This window comes from Hemitrygon akajei, unplaced genomic scaffold (assembly GCF_048418815.1).
Source record: "Hemitrygon akajei unplaced genomic scaffold, sHemAka1.3 Scf000043, whole genome shotgun sequence".
NCBI lineage: Eukaryota > Metazoa > Chordata > Chondrichthyes > Myliobatiformes > Dasyatidae > Hemitrygon > Hemitrygon akajei.
Genome location: NW_027331929.1, coordinates 7,150,512 through 7,175,430, shown reverse-complemented (window position 1 = coordinate 7,175,430; position 24,919 = coordinate 7,150,512). Strand labels below are relative to the sequence as shown.

Below are 24,919 nucleotides of genomic sequence, written 5' to 3'. Positions count from 1 at the left end.
GGAGCAGCAGCATAGACTCAACTTTCCGTACAGGAAGAACAAACCGGTTCCAGGACCATTGTCCGTCACACCCGGATATCAGACTGTTTTTCCGGGACCACACTGAACACCAACCGGTTACGATATCAGAGGTAAGTGTTGTCTATTATTCTGCACAACTATTCAGCGAGGCTCGGCTTTGTTCGGGATCGGGAGTGAATTTAGTGGGAGAAGGGAGTCCTGACGTGTTCGTGTTCACGAGTCAATTGTCCAAGTGGATTAAGAGACGCGAGCTGGGTACTACTGAGTGAGAGCAGAAGGATTCTTTCACCCTGGTAGAAATATATGAAATATCCCACGGGGCAGCGACCCGTCACCGATCTCTCTCGAACAAGAGAAAACAGCAGATGCTGGAAATCCGAGCAACACGCACACAATGCTGGAGGAACTCTGCAGGCCAGGCAGCATCTGTGGAAAAACAGTCCAGTCACCTTGGAGGCCACAGGTAGTGTTTTTACATCGCGCCATTGGTTCCACCCGCTCTTCCCAGCAGCAGAAAGGGTTAAATACAATATTAAACTGCCTTCACATTTGAACGACAGTGTCCTGTCGAACCGGTTGGATTGGATTTCAGCGGAACGCCGCTCCCTGTTCTGAGGAATGCGCACTGACGGGCAGCCGCTTACACACAGACCCTGAGCACCGAGTCTCACAGAACAACAAGCTCCACCTTCCAAATCAGTCAATCATCTGCCCTCTTACCCTTTCCACTCCAGTCCTGATTAAGGATCTGGTTCCGCAATGTCGTCTGTTTACACCTATCCATCGATGCTGCCTGACCTGCTGAGTTCCTTCCAGCATTCTGTGTGTTGCCATGGTTACGAAAGTTCCGGGTGGGGCGGTGGGCGGGGCTGATTGTAAGAAACGGCCCACAGTACCCACATTGTCATAATGGTCTTCGGGAATTAAGGTGAGAATAATTCAACTTCTGATATTTATTTTCATATTTATTTCCAACTAACCAGTTATCTGTGCTTTGGATCAGCGAACAAGGAGATATTTGTGGTTTTTTAAGCTACCTCTGCTGGTGGTGATCTTTGTGTTCCTACTGTTATCTGTTTGCACGAGTGACATTTTCCACCGGTCAGGTGAAGTTTAAGATCAGCGCCCAACAGTTTCAAAGCAAGGGTGCGAGATGCAAACAGCAAGCACCTTCTCCGTTTCCGGAATTTCCCATTTTAGAACAATACATCTATTGTTCCTGTGTCGATTGAGGGTGTTTTGAACTCTTCTCCACAATGATCAGTGGAGGCAAAGACGGCTTTGAAGTGATGCAGGGATCCACATGGGGGAATACGCAATGAAATTTTAGATCAGTTCAGCCGTGATCTCATTATCTGCACAGCAGTTTCGAGGGGACGGGTGGTCCAATTATGGGTTTTGTTGCGTTGACTGGAAAAACTCTGACAATTCAATTAATGTAAGCTTACTAGTATGTGAAGGAAGATATTACTGTATTTATATCGTTGAACTGAACACAAGCGGTTTGCTTGATTTAATGATTTGCGTTCAGCTTTGTGTGTTAAACGTCTGCCCCAGCTGTATTAAGGTGTCGAACTTCTGACTCATTCAGTGAGCGAGCCAGCACAGTACGGGAACGAGGGTCGCGCTCCCCGTTCCCTATCCCTGACTCTACAGCCTCCACATCTACCGCGCGCACCAGCTCAACGCCCCGCCCACGGCCCTCGCGCGCACCAGCTCACCGCCCCGCCCACTGCCCTCGCGCGCACCAGCTCACCGCCCCGCCCACTGCCCTCGCGCGCACCAGCTCACCGCCCCGCCCACGGCCCTCCCGCGCACCAGCTCACCGCCCCGCCCACTGCCCTCGCGCGCACCAGCTCACCGCCCCGCCCACTGCCCTCGCGCGCACCAGCTCGCCGCCCCGCCCACTGCCCTCGCGCACCAGCTCACCGCCCCGCCCACTGCCCTCGCGCGCACCAGCTCACCGCCTCGCCCACTGCCCTCGCGCGCACCAGCTCACCGCCCCGCCCACTACCCTCGCGCGCACCAGCTCACCGCCCCGCCCAATGCCCTCGCGCACCAGCTCAACGCCCCGCCCACTACCCTCGCGCGCACCAGCTCACCGCCCCGCCCACTACCCTCGCGCGCACCAGCTCACCGCCCCCGCCCACTGCCCTCGCGCACCAGCTCACCGCCCCGCCCACTACCCTCGCGCGCACCAGCTCACCGCCCCGCCCACTGCCCTCGCGCTCACCAGCTCACCGCCCCGCCCACTGCCCTCGCGCGCACCAGCTCACCGCCCCGCCCACGGCCCTCCCGCGCACCAGCTCACCGCCCCGCCCACTGCCCTCGCGCGCACCAGCTCACCGCCCCGCCCACTGCCCTCGCGCGCACCAGCTCGCCGCCCCGCCCACTGCCCTCGCGCACCAGCTCACCGCCCCGCCCACTGCCCTCGCGCGCACCAGCTCACCGCCTCGCCCACTGCCCTCGCGCGCACCAGCTCACCGCCCCGCCCACTACCCTCGCGCGCACCAGCTCACCGCCCCGCCCAATGCCCTCGCGCACCAGCTCAACGCCCCGCCCACTACCCTCGCGCGCACCAGCTCACCGCCCCGCCCACTACCCTCGCGCGCACCAGCTCACCGCCCCGCCCACTGCCCTCGCGCACCAGCTCACCGCCCCGCCCACTACCCTCGCGCGCACCAGCTCACCGCCCCGCCCACTGCCCTCGCGCTCACCAGCTCACCGCCCCGCCCACTGCCCTCGCGCGCACTACATGTGGCCAAAACATTGGAGCTTTTCCATACTCCTGGTCAGCAGTCTGCCTCTACTTCTTCAAGTGTTGACTTGTCCGATCTTCTTGCTGTCTGATGCACTCATAACACTTTCCTTCAGCATCCAATTTCAAAGTCGTCGATTGTTTTGTATTCAGCCTCACTAACAGTCCATCTCTCACAGCCATACATCGCAACTGGAAATACCATAGACCCGACTCTATGGTTCTTCCTAGACGATGTTATGTCTCTGAGCTTCTGAATTTTATCTAAACTTCCCATTACTGCCCTGTCCGGAAACAAGAGCTATTTAATTTCCTGGCTGCAGTTACCGTTTATAGAAATCTTTGAAACGACAAAATCTGTTACTGTTTCCACTTCTTTTCCATTTATTACCACGAAGTTGATAGGGCTGGCCGGTATACTTAATATTGAGGAACAATTCAACTTTCCCACTTTCTTCTTTCACGTTCATTAGAAGCTTCCGCAGATCCTTCTCACTTTCAGCCATTGGAGTCGCATCACCCGCATGTCTGAGGCTGTTAATGTTTCATCCGGCAGTTTTACAATTCCTCCCTCGGAGTGTCGGCACCCTGAGCCCATAGGCTGGCCCTGGACTAATTCCACTTATTCCACTTACTGTTATTTAATTATTTATGGTTTCTATATTGCTAAATTTCTACACTATTCTTGGTTGGTGCGACTGCAACGAAACCCTTTTTCCCTCGTGGTCATTACAGTATGTCTGGCTGTCTGTCTGTCTGTCTGTCTGTCTGTCTGTCTGTTGATTCCAACACTTTGAGTCCTCGATGCCAGCATTGCTCATGATGTGTCCAGTATAGGAACAAAACAAGCAGGGTGGCCGTATGCAGCCTTATCGCACTCATTTCCCAATCCTGAACCAGTTTATTGTTCCGTGGTCAGTTCTAACTGTTGCTTCTTGATCTTCGTACAAGTTTCTCATAAGGCAGATCAGATGTCCAGGTATCCCCATTTCTTTAAGGATTTGCCACAGTTTATGTGGTCCACACTGTTGAAGGCTTTAAAATATTCAATAAAACACAGATAAATACTTTTCTGGAATTCTCTCGATTTCTCTGTTATCCAGTGTAAGTTAGCAATTTGGAGCACAGCGCAACTGCCTCTACCTCTTCTAAAACCAGCTTGTACATCCAGCAGTTGTCGTTCCGTTTATTGCTGGAGGCTTGCCTGCATGATCTTTAGCAATACCTTGCTCGCATGTGAGATTTGTGAAATTGTTGGAAATATGACATTCCTTTACATTTCCCTTCTTGGAAATTGGGATATAAACTGTTCTTTTTTTCCAGTCTAAAGGCCATTTTTACGTTTACCAGATTGCATGCAAATTGCACGCAGCACTTTTACAGCGTAATTTTTAAAGTTTTAAACAATTCAACTGGACCCCTGTTTCATCCTGCAGCCTTATTATTGGAAAAGTTTTCAATTCGACTTCACTTTCCAGAATATCTGGCTCTAGATCGATGAGGAAATCACTGCAGGTATATTTGCTACTGGGATATTTCCTGTACAATTCTTCTAAGTACTCCTGCCATTTCTTTTTGATATCTTTTCTTCTATATAGTCCTTCCTTTGTTTTGTCTTTTCCTATACTCATTCTTGCATAAAATGTTCCTTTAATTTCTGAAATCTTCTTGAATAGATCTCTTGGTTTTTTTCCCCTCTAATGTTGGCTTCTTCAGCTTCTTTGCATCGCTCCTTTGAGGAAGTTTCCGTATCTTTCCTTGATATCTTCTTGAACTTCGTGTACAGTTGGAGGTATTTGTTCCAATCTCCATTGGCCTTCACGTCTCTTCACTGCTCAGCCTCCGCAGAAAGCCAATTTGCTTTCCCGGCCTCCATTGTGTTTGCAATACTTTTTTTGGCACCTCTTGTATAACGATCCTTACTTCTATCCATAGTTCTTCCGGCTTTCTCTCCACCAAGATTAATCCAGAAATCTGTTCTTCACCTCCACGTCATGTTCTTGAGGGATGCGATCAACATCAAACTTCTGGTCCGCAGCTCTTCCTGATGGTCTTCAGTTTCATTCTGAATATTCCAACAAGGAGCTCCTGGTCTGAGATTGTCAGAGACCAGAGGGACTGATGAGTTCACTCACTGCGGCAACACGGGGCCGTGAAGGGGTGTTTACCACGCTGTCCTTCAACAGTCAGGGTACTGAGTGCAGGGGTTGGGAGCTCCTGGTATGAGAGTGTCAGGGACCAGAGGGACTGATGAGTTCACTCACTGCGGCAACACGGGACCGTGAAGGGGTGTTTACCACGCTGTCCTTCAACAGTCAGGGTACTGAGTGCAGGAGTTTGGACACTATTTTCTTTGAGATAACATGAGCCCTGTAAGTCCCCTGATTTAACCCTAGTCTTGTCACAGGACAATTTACAAGCTGCCTGCCTGCACGTCTTAAGACTGGGGTGAAACTGGATCACCCGGAGGAAACCCATATGATCACGGTGAGAACCTGCAAATTTTCAAAAACTTTCAGAAATTGAAACCGGCTAGTTCCAACTGTAAAGAGTTGTGTTAACCACTATGGAGCCTTTGTATAAGTCGTTGGCGAGACTATGTTTGCAGTACAAATTATAGTTCCAGCCACTCCGTTTGAAAAGGCTTGATTAAAGTGGAAGTAGTGCAGGGAAGATTTGCGAGTGTGTTGTCAGGGCCAGAAGGCCTCAGTGCTGGGGAGAGGATGCTAATCTGTCTCTTTACTCCCTGGAATGCAGGAAACTGAGCAGCGACCTTACAGAAGTGTTTTAAATTATGAAGGGCAGAGTAACTGACTCACTCTGTTTTATTTGTGTAATTCAGATAATTGCCAGCAGGTGGTGCTTCCTTCCACCCGGAAAGCAGACAAGCAGACGACAAGCAACCAACATCAGTCAGAGCCAGAATGGACACAGGTATGCTCACTGGGCTCTTTCTCATTAAAACTCTGTCATCATGGTACACGTCTAGTGAAATCATCAATAATTCAGAGTAATAAACGTGGGCTCTAAAGGGGCACAAACGGGGTCATTGATCGCACTGGTAAAGCGGCCTTGAGCAATGGAACAATTCATCAGGCCCAGCGCAGGGACCTAACAACGGAAATAGCCGAATAACTCGGAGCAAATCTTCACCTGACTGAAAGGAGAAGCAGCTCTTGAATAAGCTGGGTGTGGGTAACACTCAGACAGGAATACAACAGCGGGCAATGTAACAGTCCAGGGAGCAGATGGAATTCCTGTCAGTATTAGGTACGCCCTGATGTGGGAAATGCCTCCAACAGCCAGTGAGAGAAACAGATGTTGTTTTCTCTTTTGGAAGGGAAATGGTGAATTCTCCCCAGATTTTTGGGTTGTTGGACAGTGGAGATTCCCGTAGTGTGTTTTCTGTGGCCGAGTTAAAGAACGGTGTATTGTGGGAGAATCTGCTGGGTGCAGGAGACAGCGAGCAGGAGAAATTTTAAACAGGGAATCTGAGTGTGCTACCAATATATGGCGAATGGGATAAAATTGAGACAAGAGGGTAAGTAGAGAAGGCAACGCATAGAATGCTGGACGGACAGCAGGTTAGGCAGCATCTCTAGAGGGAAATCAACAATCGACACTTTCGGTTGAGGAATGTTAAGCAGAGACTTTGTACATTGATTTCAAAGATGTCTTGCTTACATAAAGTAGAGTCAGGACTGGAGGAGCATTCCTCTGGGTGAAGGTCTGTGACTAGCCGTGTCTGCAAGGGTCACTGCTTCGCTGTACGTCGTGTGTGATGTAAATACATTAATAATAAACTATGCATTACTCAAAACGATTACATAATCACATGGGTGGACTGATTCGTCGATTTACAGAAGTTGGCGGTGTCGTGTATATTTAAGACTGTTGTCGAAATGTTCAGCATCCAATTATAAATATGAACAGACAGTCACCAGGTTCAATTAATTAGGGCAAATATGAGGAGTTGAACTTTGGGAGGTGAAGTTCGCGAGCAATGTGCACAGTGTATGCTGGGACCGTTAGGAAGATTGATGTACGGACGGGCCTTGTGATGGATGTGCATAGTTTCCTGAAATTGGCAACACAGTCGGCAGCGTGCAACGACAAGTAGAGGTGCGAGTGGATATTTTTGAAAATTGTGTTGTATCTGGATGAACTTTGGTTAAGAGAAAAATTCAATATGGTGCACTGATCTGATAAGCACATCACGAGAATCATGTGGAGTGTCTGGAGAGGGTGCAGATGTGTTTCGCAATGATTACAGAATATTGGCTTCCAGAAGAGGTCGAACAACCTTGGGTTGCTTTCTCTGGACCGGTGGACACTGAGACCTTTTCTCAGAGAAATGTGTGAATTCATGATAGGCATAGCTAAGATAGATAGTCTGTAACTCATGGCAAATGTTAAATACCAGAGCGAATAGGCTTATGGTTAGAAGGGAAAGTTTAAAACGGATCTGGGAAGCATGTTGTCTTCAGAGATAGATCAGTTTCTGGAATGTGCTGCCGAGGGAGGGACTGGAAACGGACACTCGGCAGCATCTAAGAAGCGTTGGAACTCATGCGTAGGCCGGGAACCGAGGGATATTGACCATGTTCCTGAAGAAGGAATTGGTTTAAATTGGCATCGTGTACTTCAACTATTTTATGTTCTATGACTGACTACAGATCTGAACTCGGCCATCTCCGCCTTCCTGTCAAATTGTGATGATCACCATCTGTTCCGTTTGACGAGATTCTACAAGGAGAGACTGGAGCAGGCGATTGAGGAGGGTGTGGAGGGAGTCGGCTTCATGTTAATGGGCGATGATCACTTCACCGGGCCAGAGTATCACGTAAGTGAGAGGGAAGTACACTGAGTGTAGATTTTACTGAATTTATCATAGACCGACAGAACCGGTGTAACGGCACCTCTGGGCTATGAAAATCCTACAATGTGGTCAACATCAAGAAAAGAGTTTTCGTTTGCAGATACACTGAGCCTTTATTCACCATTACAATCCTCTAACCAGTTTTCCGAACACTTTCAGTTTTGGACAGTTTAGGATACAGACGATGATTGACAGGTGACTTTAGTGTGTGACACTTGACGGACTTTGTAAGTGGACAGAGAACCACTTTATACCTCTCTGTCTGCTATCACATCGTGCTCCCAATGCTCGACCTTAAGGGCCATTCATTAGCCTGTATTCTCTTGAAAACCCCGGGGTGTCCCACAAATCAAATATATAGTGAATAATTTCTCAGCTCATTTCTCGAGTCGACCTTAAACCCCATCATCAATTGACCAGGCAGAGCTGAATATCATCTCTGTTAAACTGCTGAACCGTTTTGTTGGTTAATATCCCAACATGCCTCATGGTTCCGTTCCCTTCTCTTGTGACTGTTCCACAATGAGTTTGTAACTACCACCACATGTACTACTAACATTGAAAAGTGCAAAATCAGTATCACTGGAAATATTCCAAGCATCTAAAGCTATTGCAGAATTACAAATAAACAGCTTTCCAGTCGTCCTTCTGATACTGGAGTGCATTCACCTATTGCCAGCCAGACCATACCAAACTCGACATTCCACAGGAGACAGCCGACAATTTCAATCCAAACTTCTTTCTCAACATTACCACACGTGCACAAAAGGTCAGAATTTGCTGTCTGCTCCTCACTGCCAATTCCCAGCTGTCTGCTGACACTGGACACCTCATGGAGCCTGGGAGTGAAGTGTGAACCTTCTGTGGTTCATCAACAGTTACCCCGGGGAAAATCAACAACGACCCTCTCATACTTCGACCTAGTCGTAGACATTGAACTCCACTGTACAACAACAGGCTCTTTGACCCATCTAGTCCTCACTGACCTAACTTTTTCTGTGCCTCCAGCTACTCCGTAATCTCATCCCTAACAATCGATTCCAACAACTTCCCAACCACTGATGTCAAGCTAACAGTTTCGTTTCTGCTGTCTCCCAACCTTCTTAAATAGAGCAGTAACATTTGCAATTTTCCAGTCATCGTGGACAATGCCAGAATCTATCGACTATTCATCATTGTTAATACCTCCACAATGTCTCCAACAACTTCCTTCTGAACCTGAGGGTGCATTCCATCAGGTACTAGAGATTTATCCACCCTCAGAACATTAAGCTTCCTGAGCACATTCTCAGTCGTAATTTAAACTGCACATTCTTTACTTCCCTGACACTCTTCAATGTCGGCTATACTGCAGACATCTTCCACTGTGAAGACTGATGCAAAATACACATTCAGTTCCTCTGTCATTTCTGCGTGTCTCATTACAATATTAAAAACGTCATTTTCTATTGGTCCCATATCGACCCTTATCTCTCTTTACACGTTATATACTTAAAAAAAAACTTTTAGTATCTTCTTTGACATTAGTCGACAACTTCCTTTCATAATTCATGTTCTCCTGCCAAATGATCTTCTTAGTTTTCTTCTGCAAGCTTTTAAACGCATCTGATTCCTCTATCTTCCCACGGGCTATGGCTTCCTTGTATGTCCTCTCTTTTGCTTTCACTTTGGCTCTGACTTCACCTGCCAGCCACGGTAGACTCCTTCTTCCATTCGAAAATTTCTTCTTGTTTGGAATATAGCTGTCTTGTCTTTCCCTCCTTATTTTCGCGTAACCCCCAGCCACTGCTGCTCTGCTGTCCTTCCTGCTAGTGTTTCTTTCCAGTCAATTTTGACCAGTTCCCCATTCATGCCACTATAATTTCCTTTATTCCACTGAAATACCGACAGATTAGAATTTAAATTCTTCTTCTCAAATTTCAAAGTGCTCGAACATATTCTGACCACTGAATCCTAAATGTTCCTGAACCTTAAGCTCTCTTTTCACGTCCCGATCATTGCACAACCCCCAATCCATCACAGCCGATCCCCAAGTGGACTCAACAGCAAGCAGTTCTAAAAAGGCCATCTCTCAGACAATCTACAAATTCCCACTTTTGATGTCCAGTTGTGGTCTGGTATTTAGAATCCACTGTCATTTAAAATCGCCAGCGATTATCATGACGTTGCACTTTTGACACGCCTTTTCTATCTTCTGCTGTAATTTGTAATCTACATCCCGGCTGCTGTTTGGAGGCCTCTATACAACTGCCATTATGGTCCGTTTACCCTTGCTATGTCTTAACTCAACCCATTGAGTTTCTACACTTTCAAATCCTATCTCAACACATTCTAATGATTTAATATTATTTCATGTATACAGGACCACACTACCCCCTCTACCTACTATCCAATCGTTCTGATATAGCATATATCCTTGGACTTTCAGCTCAAAATTGCAACTATTCTTTAGCCAAGTTTCAGAGATGGCCACTATGTCATATTTGCAAATCTTAGCGGAATTTCAAGATCGTCCATTTTATTACTTTTGTTGCGTGCATTCAAGTATAACACTTTCAGTCCAGCATTTGCTGCTCCCTGTTCTAACAGCACCACGCGTCTATTACTCTGTAACTCATGCACTGGCTGCTATTGTCCTTATCGCCTGCCATATCCTTTCTATCATCTATGTTTTCCCCGTCCTCAACCCTAACACTCTGGTTCCCAACTCCCCGCCAAATTAGTTTAAACCCTCCCTAACAACTCTAATAAATCTGCCTCTATTCCAATTTCTGTATTCAAAACTTTGATTTATGAAGACCTAAGCCCTTAATGTTTTACAAAGCTATCTACTTTTGACAACAGTTTCAAGAAATTTTGGATCTCTACTCCCTGATACCTTGGTTTTACCAAACTGCTCAATGCCCTACCAATAAATGTCTTCGTGCTATCATGGTTTGCCCACAAAAAATGCAAAACCTCACACTTGCGCTCATTAAATTCTAACTGACAATTGTAATCCATCCTTTTCGAGCTGTTCCAAGTCCCTCTCGAAGCTTTGATAACCTTCCACGCTATCCCTACTTTGGTGTCATCCACGGATTTGCTGGCCCTGTTTACCACAGTATCATCCAGAGTTTTAATATGTGATATATATGACAGACAACAACAGACTCAGCACTGGTCCCGGAAGCACACCACTTACTCATAAGCCTCCAGTCAGAAAGCAAACCTCCACTACCTGTCTTAGCTTCTCTCACAAGCCCAATATCTAAACTAACTTGCTGCCATGTCATGAATGCCAAGCGACTTAATCGTACTGACCAGGCTCCTATGATGGACTTGCCAAAGGCCTTGCTGCAGTTCATGTAGACAACATCCACTGACGTGTTTTCGTTACATGCTTGGTAACTGACCCGAGAATCGATAAGATTGGTTAGACAGGATCTACCAGGTACATATCAATATTGACAATTCCTAATCAATCCTTGTCCATCCAAATACTCATATCGAGTCTCTTAGAATAGCTGCCAATAACTTTACTACCACTGGTGTCAGGTTCACCGACCTGTAATTCCCTGGCTTATTCATACAGCCTTCTCAAACAGCAGAACATTATCTATCCCTCAACACTTTCGCATCGGACGTTTGAAATTTCTTTGCTGGAGCTCCTGCAGTCTCTGCACTAGCCTCAGACAAGATGCGAAGGAAAACCCCGGGGATTTGTCCACCCTAATCTGCCTCAAGACAGCGAATACCTCCTCATCTGTAATTAATATAGCGTCCATGATTTAACTACAATTTTGCCTCACTCTAAATACTCTGTGTATATCCTGAATAGATACAGTGCCATGCAAAATTCAGGGCACCCTGCATGGTCAGTACTTAGTAACACCCCCTTTGGCAAGTATCACAGCTTGTAAACTCTTTCTGTAGCCGGCAAAGTATCTTTCAATTCCTTCTTTAATTCCTCCCGCTCTATGGAATCACGTGTATCGCAAAGAAAAGCTGATCAGTCTGACCTGCACCTCTTCCTACCAAATCACATCAATGGTTACAATGTTGTAATTCAATGTGCTGATCCACGCTCTAAGTTCATCTGCCTTTCCTACAACAATCCTTGCATTGAAATAATAAACAACTCGGAGCATTAGTTTCCCATGTTCACCCTTTAGTGTCCTGACTCTGGAAGATGGCTTAACAACATGTTTCCTACACAGCCACTCCATCATCCATTCTTGTTCTTCATCCCCCTGCAACTCTAGTTTAACACCTCCCCTATCCCTATGCAGCGCTAACAACCCTTCCCGCAAGGTTATCAGTCCACCTCCAGTTCAGGTGCAAAACGATCACCTCTCTCCATGTCCCATCTTCCTTGGAAGAGAGCCCAATCATCCAAATATCTAAAGCCCTCCATAATGCAACATCTGATCAGCCACACGTTAGACTGTATTATCGTCCTACTTCAGACCTCACTCGCACGTGCAATCCTGAGAACACAACCCTGGAGTTCCAGCCCTTTAGCTTAGCATCTAATGACATAAGCTCACTTTGCAGGACCTCATCACATTTCCTACTCTTGTCATTGGTGCCAACGTGGACCATGATCGCTGGCAACTCATCCTGCCCTTAAGAATGTGTCAGACTCGATGGAAGATATCCCTGACATTGGCAAGACAGCATTCAACAGTCTCGTTCTCGTAAAAAGAATCTCCAGTCTGTTCTCCTGACCATTGAACTCCCCCTGTCAGTGCAGCTCACCACTTCTCATCCCTTCTGAGTCGCAAAACCAAACTCTGTGCCAGAGGCATAATCGCAGTGGCTTTCCTCTGCTGGGCAATACCCCGAAGCACAATGATATATATACCTGTTACAGAGGGGTTTTCGTTAGTGGTTGCCTATCCCCTTCCCCCCTCCTGACAGTTACACAATTACATATGGACTGCGCCTTGGGTATATCTCCGTCCCTGAACAGTCTGTCAGTCAACCTCTTAGCATTCTGAGTGATCGTGGGGTCATCCAGTTCCAGCTCCAATTCCTCAGCACAGTCTGTAAGAAGCTGCAGCTGGACGAAATGCCTGAAGGGGCAGTAGTCGGGCTACCCCTGTCTTGCTGCACCCTGTAGGAAGAGCATTCCACTATTCTGCCTGGCATTCCCACTGTTCTAATCATGAAAAAGAGGTAAAGTATTACCCAATATCTACCTAAAGCCTCCGCCTCTCCGCACTGAACCCTCTCTGACACAAAACCTCAAATCCCCACTCTATTTCTGGCTCACTCACGCTATGTGTGCTCCGCTTAAAATTCGTCAAGTGGATAATTACCCCGCCATCTGTGGCGTGCAGGAACTCCTGACTGGCCCCGCTCGCATCTTTTAAAATCTTTACCCCGCTATGAACACTTCAATGGTTGTGAGTGATCTACAGTGAGTAGAATGTGGTGGGTCTGTCCATGTTCAGGGTTGATTTGTACCCACCCCTCCGCTACTCAATGTATTACCCATTGTTCATTACAGAGCGTGACTGAGCTGGTGGAGAAGGCAAACCGAGCGGGCGCTTCCAAACTCCTCCTGGATCTGGTAATGGAGAAGGGTCCGGGGGCCCGGAGGGTGATGTGGGAATCCTTTGTGAAACTACATCACCATTTACCGAAGCTGAGCAGAATACTGAATGAAATACGGGAACATGGTAGGGTGAACAATACACTGTGTGTTGCAGATGTAAATGCTGATGAATTTCCAGTATTACACAGTACAGACCTCATGCAGTTTAATCTGTTTGAACAGGTGACGGCCAGTTCGCCTACATGGACACTGAGCGGGGTTTATCTGAAGTGCCCAAGCATCTGAAAGGTAAGCGATGGAAAGGACATTTCAAAGTCTTTATTTCGCTCTGAGAGTCATACGGGGGGGGGGGGGGGAATTGGGAGTGGACCCAAAAGCATGACACAGACACTGAACTACCAGGAACAGGACTAGGCTGAGAAGGAAGCAAGGGAAATGGGGAGGAAAGGACGCTGGACATGACACAGGCCCCGGACGAGACAACGATTCCGGGCCTGGGCTAGGACTTGACAAGGATAGCGGAACCAGGACATGGAACTGGGAACTAGGAGTCTGGCCTTGGACTCCGAGCCAGAGACTGGACAAGTTCCCAGAACCTGGGTCTTGCCTCGGGCTCGGACTCCAAAACAAGGCGAGGGCAAGCCGAGGCTACAGGACGAGAAGAGGCAACAGGACGGGACCAGATACTATTGGACGGGACAAGGGAAACTTAGCACAGGATGAGAGAATCCTAGCACAGGGCTGGGCAAGGTACTCTTGTACTCAGCGAGGCACATGACGTAATGAGAACCCAGAACCTTGGTCGAGGGAGAGACAACAGGACTGGACGTGAGACTCCTGGACAAGGGAACCCCAGCAAAGGACGAGGGAGTCCCAGCACCGGGCTGGGCAAGGTACTCCTGTGTTGAGCGAGGCACATGGACATGACAAGAACCTCGAGCTTTAGTCGAGGAAGAGACAGGAACATGGAATACCGAGCCTGGACACCTCCTTGGGTACAGGACGTAGGGCCGAGACTCATAACACAGAACACAGAGCAGGTCCCCTCCTTGGGTGCGGGACGCAAATCCGGGACTCATTACAGAAAACCAAGAGCCTGGACCCCTCCTTGGGTACGGGACGCAAGGCCGGGACTCATTACGCAGAACGCTGCACACGACGCCATAGTTCCCAACGCTAGGTAGCGGCAAATCGGCCGAACCGACCTAGCGAAGGCGTGGACATAGACAGAGAGTTGAAAACAGTGCGAGGCTCCAGACACAGGCAAGACAAGGAAAGGCTCCAGGCAGAGTCGAGGCGAGGCAAGGCGAGGCAAGGCAGGTCTCCAGGCGGAAGTTGAAGGGAAGGGATACAGACAGGGGGTTTGGACAGGAGAAATCCAGCAGCCAGAGGATGAATCCCGAAGCTATTTATGAGGCAAGCCCAAACGAGAATAAGCTGCCTCAACAGAAAATAGAGATAACCGGAAAACCTGGAATAAGGAACGGGACCGGACCGTGAACCTGAATGCTGATTTCACGGACCGGACCATGACACTGAGAGCCTGAATACCTGTCTTTAGAGGCATGTTTCGAGACTGTCAGAGTTCAGGCGACACTCCTTGAGCTGTGGCTGGCGGACGGATAACCATTTGCTTTTTTCAGAACACCTTTTTACCGTCCAGGTCTTCGGCTGTGCACCTGGAGAAATCTATGAGTTTGCTAAACAGACATTCCGGTCAGTCAAAGAAGAAGCATAGAATATAGAACACAGAATAGTATACAACTGTCAGGCCCTTCGGCCAATAATATTGTGCTGACTTTTAAACCTTGCCACCCATGTAACATCCCCCCCCACCTTAAATTACCCCATATACCTGTCAGGTTGTTTCTTAAATTTCACTAGTGTATCTGCCTCCACTACTGACTCAGGCAGCGCATTCCACGCACCAAACACTCTCTGAGTAAAGAAAGCTTCCTCTAATGTCCCCCTTGAACTCCCGACCCCTTACATTAAAGCCATGTCCTCTTGTGCTGAACAGTGGTGCCCTGGGGAAGAGGCGCTGGCTGTGCACTCTATCTATTCCTCTTAATATCTTGTATACCTCTATCATGTCTCCTCTCATCCTCCTTCTCTCCAGAGAGTAAAGCCCTAGCTCCCTTAATCTCTGATCATAATCCATACTCTCTAAACCAGGCAGCATCCTGGTAAATCTCCTCTGTACCCTTTCCAATGCTTCCACATCCTTCCTAGTTGAGGCGACCAGAACGGGTCACAGTACTCCAAGTGTTTCCTAACCAGAGCTGAATCATTACATCGCGATTCTTAAACTCTGTCCCTCGATTTATAAAAGCTAACACATCATAAGCTTTCTTAACTACCCTATCTACCTGTGCGGCAACTTTCAGGGAACTGTGGACATGTACCCCCAGATCACTCTGCTCCTCCACTCTACCAAATATCCTGCAATTTAAGTTGTATTCTGCCTTGAAGTTTGTCCTTCCAAAGTGTACCACCTCACATTTCTCCGGGTTGAACTGCATCTGCCACTTCTCAGCCCACTTCTGTATCCTATCAATGTCTCTCTGCGACAGTCCTCTATACTATTCACAACACCACCAAGTGTCTACCCCAACATCCAATTTGTTAATAAAAATGAAGACAAGTACAGGTCCCAGACAGATCCATGAGGGACACCACTAGTCACAAACCTCCAAAACGAATGTACTCCCTCCACCATGACACTCTGCTTTCTGCAGGCAAGCCAATTCTGAATCCACCTGGCCAAGCTTCGCTGGATCCCATGCCTTCTGACTTTCTGAATAAGCCTACCGTGTGGAACTTTTACAAATGCCTTACTAAAATCCATGTAGATCATATCCACTGCACTCTCCTCATCTATATGACGGGACACCTCCTCAAAGAACTATATAAGGCTTGTTAGGCACGATCTGCACTTCACAAAGCCATGCTGACTGTCCCTGATCAGACCATAAATCTCTAAATGCCCATAGTTCCTATCTGTAAGAATCTTTTCCAACAGTTATCCCACCACAGACGTAAGACTAATTGGTCTATAATTACCTGGACTATCCCTACTACCTTTTTTGAACAAGGGGATAACATTCGCCTCCCTCCAACCCTCTGGTACCATTCCCGTGGATAACGAGTACATAAAGATCCTAGCCAGACACTCCGCAATATCTTCGCTGGGCTAGTGGGGAATATTCCATCAGGCCCCGGGGACTTACCCGTCCTGATGTATTTTAACAACTCCAACACCTCCTCTCCCTTAATATCAACATGCTCCAGAACATCAACCTCACTCATATTGTCCTCAGCGTCATCAGTTTCTATCTCATTAGTGAATACCGAAGAAAAGTATTCATTGAGAGCCTAGCTCACTTCCACAGCCTCCAGTCTTATCTTCCCACCTTTATTTCTAACCGGTCCTTCCTTCACTTCTGTCATCCTTTTGTTCTTCACATAATTGAAGAATGCCTTGGGGTTTTCCTTTACCCTACTCGCAAAGGTCTTCTCATGCCCCCTTCTCCTCTCCTCAGCACCTTCTTAAGCACCTTTCTTGCTACCCTCTGTTCCTCTATAGAACCATCTCATCGTGGCTTCCCAAACCATGCTGCCTTCTTGCACCTGACCAGCTTTTCCACCTCACTTGTCACCCATGGCTCCTTCACTCTACCATTCTTTATCTTCCTCACCGGGACAAATGGATCCCTAACATCCTGCAAGAGATCCTTAAACAGCGATCACATGTGCATAGTAAATTTCCCTGCAAAAGCATCATCCCAATTCACACCCGGAAATTTTTGCCTTAAACCCTTATAATTTGCCCTGCTCAAAATTTCCTGTCCTCTCTGACTCTACCTTTTCCATGATAATGCTGAAGGCCAAGGAGTGGTGATCACTGTCCCCCAGATGCTCACCCACTGAGAGATCTGTGAATTGACCCGGTTCGTTACCTAATACTACATCTAGTATGGTATTCACGCTAGTCGGCCTGTCAACATACTGTGACAGGAATCCTTCCTGGACACACTTAAAAAACTCTGCCCCATCTAAACCATCAGAACTAATCAATGTCAATCAGTACTCGAGCAGTTAAAGTCACCCATGATAACACCATGTTATTATTGCACGGTTCCAAAATCTGCACCCCAATCTGCTCCTCGGTATCTCTGCTGCTACTAGGGGGCCTACAGAATACTCCCAATAGAGTAACTGCTCCCTTCCTGTTCCTGCCCCCCGCCCATACTGACTCAAAAGCGATTCCTGCTACATTACCCAAACTTTCTGTCGCTGTAATAGTATCCCGGACCAATAATGTCACCCCTCTTCCCCCCACCCCCCTTATTCCTTATAAAGCACTGGAATCCGGGAATATTGAGAATCAATTCCTACTCTGGTGCCAGCTAAGTCTCTGTAATGGCCACTACATCATAATTCCATGTATGTATCCAAGCTCACAGTTCATCACCTTTGCTCCTGATGCTTCTTGCAAAGAAATACCCGCACTTTAGCCCTTCTGCCTTGCTACCTTTATACACTTTATCCTGCTTCTCTTTATCAAAGCCCCTATATGTTAGATCTGGCTTTACTATATTTGCAGCTCTCGCATGATCAGTATCCTTTAACACCTCAGGATGTGCTCTGACACTCTGGTTCCCCTCCCCCGAAAGTCTAGTCCAAATCCTCTGAGCAGCACTAGCAAATCTTGCCGCAAGGATGCTAGTCCCCCTCCAGTCCAGGTGCAACACGTCCCGTCGAAACAGGTCCCACCTTCGCTGGAACAAAGCCCAATCTTTCAGAAACATAAAGCCCTCCCTCCTACAGCAACTCTTTAGCCACGTATTTAGCTGCATTATCTCCCTATTTCTAGCCTCACTAGCACGCAGCACGCTAATCCTGAGATTGCAACCCTGAAAGTCCTGTCCTTCAATTTTGCACCTACATCCTTAAACTGTCTTTGCGGGACCTCCACCTTCTTCCTATCCACGGCATTGGTCCCTACTTGGACCTCGACATCCGGGTATTCACCCACGCCTCTTTTCCCTCCTTCCCTTCTGAGCTGAGGATCCAGTCTCGGTGCCGGAGACACAACCACTGCAACCTGTCCCTGGTAGGTCATCCCCACAAACAGTATCCAAAACGGTACGCCCCCCGTACCCACTGCTACCGTCTGCAGTGTTGCAGAGTACAGCATAAGCTGGGCAGCGAAAGCAGTGAAACCACCAACTCCACACAACACTCTCCTCTCCAGGATCACGTGTCCACTTGGTGCTCGCTGGAACACCGGGGAACCTGCAAACACCAACAGCGGATCTGAATGAGATCAGAGACGTTTCTGGGACATCGTTGAGTTTCACACACTCTTAACTCTGATTTCCCGATTTCACCCAAACAATGCCTTTTTTAAAAAAATAGGGGAAATAAGTGGATGTTCCGTGTTCATCAGATCAGGCTTTGACCACCTACTTCTGTCCGTCCTCAGATCTTCGACAGAAGCACATGGAGACTCTGCGGACACAGACTGAAACACTCAGAGTGAACACGATCCTGATGAGGGAGAAGGTGAAGGTTTTCCAGCTGGTTGATCGATACGCTGAGCTCACGGTCATTTCTACAGTTCGAGATCGGACACTGGTGGAACATGAGCTGCTGGCAAGAGGCAGAGACCACGAGGAGTGGAGACAGAAACATCTCCGCAAAGAGCTGGAGAAAGTCCAAATTCCTCATCTATTTCGTAATAGTCACTCACACAGTTTTCGGGACAAAATGAAAAGATTCTTCACACGATTAACTTCGGGGTGCTCGGTAGTAATGGCCGGAGTCCCGGGGATCGGGAAAACGACAATGGTACAAAAGATTGTTTACGACTGGGCCACAGGGAAAATATACCAACAATTCCACTTTGTCTTCTGTTTCAAATTCCGGGATTTAAACTCCAGCAACTGCAGAATAAACCTGAGGGAACTGATTCTGGATCAGTATCCTTACTTTGGGAATATCCTGAGAGAGGTCTGGAACAACCCAGAGGGATTGCTGTTTATATTCGATGGTTTGGATGAATTCAAACACAGAATCGATTTTGCTGACAGTCGGAGAGACACAGAACCCAAGCACCAGTGCCCAGATCCCGAGTGGTGGTGTGAAGTGTCGGACATTGTGTACAATTTAATCCAGGGCAAGCTGCTCCCAGGGTGTTCAGTGCTGGTGACCACACGCCCCACTGTGTTACATTTATTGGAAAAGGCTGATATCAGTGTTTGGACTGAAATCCTGGGATTTGTTGGTGAGGAACGGAAGGAATATTTCATCAGGTATTTTGAAGATCAGACGTTAGCCGCAGCTGTTTTCAAACACGTGCAGGAGAACGAGATCCTGTATACCATGAGTTACAACCCCTCTTACTGCTGGATCCTCGCTCTGACACTGGGCCCCGTCTTTACACAAAGAGTCAGGGACCCGCAGCGAGTTCCCAAGACCATCACTCAACTGTACTCCTACTATATTTACAACATCCTGAAAAACCACGGCCGTGAGATTGGAAACCCCCGTAATGTGTTACTCAGGCTTGGACAGATGGCCTACAGAGGAGTGTTCGAGAAGAAGATTGTGTTTACAGGTGGAGATTTGATCAACTACAATCTGCAGCCTTCCCAGTTCCTGTCCGGGTTCCTGATGGAGCTTTTGGAGAGAGAGGATTCTGCCCGGAGCGTGGTGTACACATTCCCACACCTCACCATCCAAGAGTTTGTAGCTGCAGTCGCACAATTCCTGAATCCACATCCTGGGGATATCCTGAAATTCCTCACTGTAGACCGCAACACGACAGATGGACGATTTGAGGTATTTCTCCGCTTTGTTGCTGGTCTCTCCAACCCAATGACAGCTCGGGGCCTGGTGGAGTTTTTGGGCCCATTTCCTAATCAAACAACCTGCCGCGTGATTGACTGGGTGAGGGAGGAGGTTAAACGCCAGAGTGGAAACACATGGAATGAAGCTGGTAAAAGGCGCCTCCTGAACACATTGCACTACCTGTTTGAGTCTCAGAATCGTGGACTGGCTCAGGACGCACTGGAGTCCGTGGACACAATTTCATTCAGTGGAATGACACTGACCCCGGTTGACTGCGCGGTCCTGTCTCATGCCTTCGGACTCTGTGATACAATAAAACACCTCAACCTGGAGAAATGCAACATTCAGTGTGAAGGAATCCAGCGGCTGGGACCCGGGCTGCACAAGTGTCAGGAGTTGAGGTAACTTGATTTATCTCTCGCACTGAACTGTGAAATAGTCCCATTGTGTTGTTTCAAATTTGGTAAAATTGTGGATAGGGTGATGAAGAAAACTTTTGTTATGTTGGCCTTTATAAATCAGAGCATTGAGTATAGGAGTTGGGAGATCATGTTAAAATTGTACAAGGCATTTGTAAGGCCGAATTTGGAGTATTGTGTACAGTTCTGGTCACCAAACTATAGGAAAGATAACAACAAAATAGAGAGAGTACAGAGAAGATTTACCAGAATGTTACCTGGGTTTCAGCACCTAAGTTACAGGGAAAGGTTGAACAAGTTAGGTCTTCACTCTTTGGAGCGTAGAAGGTTGAGGGGGGACTTGATAGAGGTATTTAAAATTACGAGGGGGATAGATAGAGTTGACGTGGATCAGTTTTTTTTTCCATTGAGAGCAGGGGAGATTCAAACAAGAGGACATGTGTTGAGAGTTAGGGGGCAAAAGTTTAAGGGTAACACGAGGGGGAATTTATTTACTCAGAGAGTGGTAGCTGAGTGGTACGAGCTTCCAGTAGAAATGGTAGAGGCAGGTTCGGTATTGTCATTTAAAATAAAATTGCATAGGTATATGGACAAGAAAGGAATCGAGGTTTATGGGCTGAGTGCGGGTCAGTTGGACTATGTGAGAGTAAGCATTCAGCACGGACTAGAAAGGCCGAGATGGCCTGTTTCCGTGCTGTCATTGTTATATGGTTATATGTAAATTTCAGAAACTCAAATAATGTGACAAACAACTGGTGAGTAATTATCCAAGGATATCAAGAATTTGTTGGATGTTGGTGACTTCAGTGAACAACGGCCGTTGGTTTAATGGCAGTAAAACACCGGAATGGCCGTGTTTCTCGCTGCCCATGACACGTCCATTGGCAATGTTCCTTCTCACTGTTACTGACACCCAGACCGACACTGACTGTAGCAGATGGGTCGGAGCTTCACATAGCCTTCCCTGTCAGGAACAAGAGACCATCAGCAGACTGCCCCGGTGAGAAGGAAAGAAATATCATTGAGAGATTGTCCTACCCCACACTTTCCCGTGTGTGACTCTCACCCTCAGTCTAACCGTGTGACGGCTCACTAGCAGATACCCAGATCCCATTCGGGTAACTCCTCTACCGATTGTGGACCTCAGTTCAGACCCACCCCTCCCGTGAAATCTATTTCTGAATCGGATCGTTTTGTCGGAATATCTTTTCCCATCGGTATCTTCCTCTGGGATCTCTTCAACATCCTCCTTCCTTCTATAGGATGTGCTTTCCTTTCTTCTGTGGGATCACTCTACTTCATCCCCCTTCCTTCTGCAGCTTCAGACTTCACATCCCTTTACCTCAGGTGGGATCTCCCCCACCTTCTCCCATCGACGCATTCCTCATTCACAAATCTTTCTCACTGTGGGACTTCCTCCCACCTTTCAACACTGCTCCCTCCGACCCTCTCAGGTCAGGAACACTTTTCTAACATTCAGGGAATGAGCCAGAATACGTGGAGTTTACAGTGTCACTCCGACAGACTAAATTACTGACATTGGGTGAATACCCTGGTGCTGGGCAGTGCGGGACATTGACAGTGATGGGAACTCCGATCAGTGATTTACGGAAGGGTTTAATGTTTCCTGAAATATCCAAGTGACTCACGGTTTGAATCACTTTGTTCATCAATTTTTCTGTGTTTAGACTTGGGAAGAATAAACTGGGAGATTCTGGAGTGAAACTGGTGTCTGCTGCTCTGAGGAACCCGGAGTGTAAAATACAGGAACTGGAGTAAGTACCAGACTGTGGGAGATTGTGTTTACAGTCACTGGGTGTCTGACACTGAACTTTAATGTGATCAGTAATTGTGTTACTGATTAACACTGGGGATCTGTACCGTCTCCTGTCTCTCTGTGTCCTTCACCCTCACTCTCTGTCATCTTCAGGCTGGGGAATGTCGGTCTCACAGATTCTGGGGCCGAGGATCTCGCCTCCGCTCTCAGTACAAACCCATCACTGATGGGGCTGAGCCTGAGTGATAATGAACTGGGAGATTCAGGAGTGAGACTGGTGTCTGCGGCTCTGAGGAACCCAGAGTGTAAAATACAGAAATTGCGGTAAGTACCAGACTGTGGGAGATTGTGTTCACAGTCACTAGGTGTCTGACACTGAACATTAATGTGATCAGTGATAGTGTTACTGATAAACACTGGGGATCTGTACCGTCTCCTGTCTCTCTGTGTCCTTTACCCTCACTCTCTCTCATCTCCAGGCTGAACAAAGTCGGTCTGACAGATTCTGGGGCTGAGGATCTCGCCAGCGATCTCATTACAAATCGATCACTCACGGATCTGGACCTGAGTGCCAATACACTGGGAGATTCAGGGGTGAAACTGTTGTCTGCGGCTCTGAGGAACCCGGAATGTAAAATTCAGAGACTGTGGTAAGTGCCATACTGTGGGAGATAGTGTTTACAGTCACTGGGTGTCTGACACTGAGCATTATTGTGATCAGTAATTGTGTTACTGTTAAACACTGGGGATTTGTACCGTCTCCTGTCTCTCTGTGTCCTTCACCCTCACTCTCTCTCATCTCCAGGCTGGCTGGTGTCCATCTATCAGATTCTGGCGTCGAGGATCTCGTTTCAGCTATCATTATAAACCGATTAATAACGCGGTTGAACCTGGAATCAAACTGGCTCACAGACCGATCTGTCCCCGCTCTTCGTCGCCTTATACTAGCACTCCCGAGTCTGGAGCGGATCGTGTAAGTGTTAAGGTTCAATATGATTAACAAACAGCGGATGCGTGCGTTTTCTGGTGTTATTTGTCTGTCAGCGTTGTTTAAACATTAACCCCAGTCCCCTGTTACTAACACTGTTGTATAATCTGTTTATTTCATCTTTATTCTCCCATCTGTTTCAGGCTGGTGGGGAATATGTTCAGTAAAAACGGGGAGAAGGAATTGAGTTATCTCCAGGAACCCAGACCTGGACTGAGAGTGATACTTGACCATCGGGATATGTGAACATTTTCGCACGTCTAATGGGGACATTCAGGCAGACTTCCCGGTTTTACCTTTAACTGTCGCCATTAACGGCCGTTCTCCAGAATTATTTCCAATAGACTCCGGCTCCAGCGGAGCGTGCCTTGACGTCAGAGACAGTCCCGTAGCCAGTGTTTCCGTCCACAGTGCAGTGGCCCTGCTTCCGCCGGATGTCCTGGTTCAGGTTTCGCCAAGGGGAACCGTGGAATTACACAGACCGGAATTACATCGGAAGCCATTGTCAGTCTGGAACACTACTGTCCTGGGTGGGATTATCCGGGAAGGGGATCGTTTTTGTCACTTTGGTCTGAGGACAGTTCATTCGGCAGTCTTGCCTCGATAATGATGTTAAATTAGCAAGTGCCTTGGTAGTAACCCTGGGTCTGCAGCGATCTCGGACATTGCCCTGGTGTGATTTTATAATCATCGGTTCCCCGATGCAGAGTGACGGTGAGAAACGGGACTGATTATTCAAATTGTCACTCGTTGTCGCCGGTCAGTTAATTGTGTGCGACTGCGAGTGAGTCGGGAGCAGCTTATTCATTCCCGCACGTCAGCAGCTCACACATTGTTTATTTTACGTTTATCACGATGAAATCAATAAACCGCTGTAACTCTCTGTCTTGGTGTCGGTGACTCAGCTAAGAGGAACGAACACAGACCTGAGATTCCCGCTGCACCGCGCACCCAGTGCACTGTGACAGCGGTCCATATAACCTCACGGCACAGCATCATCTCCTTTCCAGCCTAATGAAGGGCAGTCTCACAGAGTCTCATTGCCTCCCGCGCTCTCCTCCCTCGCTCCCTCTCCCATTATCTCCTCGCTCCCTAACCCGCGCTCTCCTCGCTAACTCCCCACGCTCTCCCGCCCCCATCCGCCTGCTCAACGTGCACGCCTATCCGCCTGGGGTCACTCTTTGCACCTGCCACCGGCCTACTGTCCTTGCTGTAGCATGCCGCGCTCGTCTTGCGCCCACCATATCCACGCTCTTTCGCTGCTGTGGTGTCAAACCCTTCCGTACTGCACAGCCCATTACTCTCCATTGTCACATCATCCCCACGCCTATGAAAGTCTCTTAAAAATCTGGAATGTATCTTCATTAAGAGTATAATGCCCAGGATCTCGTTCCCCACCTCCGGCGACTGCGCTCACCTCACTTCCCACCACCGGCCCGCACTCTGCATGCCCGAAACACTCCCTTCCCCCACCACCGCAACTGCGCTGTCCTCACTCGCCTCTCCTGCCGAACTCTCCTCGCTGACCCCAGCACTCTACCTGCTCCAGCCACCCAAATCCCTCTCCTGCGCCGAACTACCTCGAACCTCTCCCCACTCACAGCCTACAAACTTCCATATTTCTGTCGTCCCTGTGCTTATCTGAGAGTCTCTTAATTGTTCTTCATGCATCTGCTCCAT

At 47.9% G+C, this 24,919-nt stretch overlaps 1 protein-coding gene across 1 annotated transcript; it reads left to right on the top strand.

Annotated features, from left to right (window-relative positions):
• Window positions 1-24,106, top strand: LOC140720454 (NACHT, LRR and PYD domains-containing protein 3-like). The gene is made up of 11 exons (XM_073035306.1): window positions 1-131; window positions 5,622-5,713; window positions 7,456-7,622; window positions 13,153-13,324; window positions 13,423-13,488; window positions 18,689-20,456; window positions 22,163-22,249; window positions 22,405-22,575; window positions 22,731-22,901; window positions 23,057-23,224; window positions 23,383-24,106. The coding sequence occupies exons 2-11, from the start codon at window positions 5,704-5,706 to the stop codon at window positions 23,483-23,485; spliced, it is 2,883 nt and encodes a 960-aa protein (XP_072891407.1). The 5' UTR covers window positions 1-131; window positions 5,622-5,703; the 3' UTR covers window positions 23,486-24,106.
• Window positions 24,107-24,919: the final 813 nt, after the last annotated feature.

What these genes read in the sequence shown, in the direction of transcription:
- LOC140720454 (XM_073035306.1), top strand. An exon ending in TCACCGGGCCAGAGTATCAC is followed by an intron (nt 7,623 to 13,152) that starts GTAAGTGAGAGG and finishes TGTTCATTACAG; the next exon opens with AGCGTGACTGAGCTGGTGGA. An exon ending in AGTGCCCAAGCATCTGAAAG is followed by an intron (nt 13,489 to 18,688) that starts GTAAGCGATGGA and finishes GTCCGTCCTCAG; the next exon opens with ATCTTCGACAGAAGCACATG.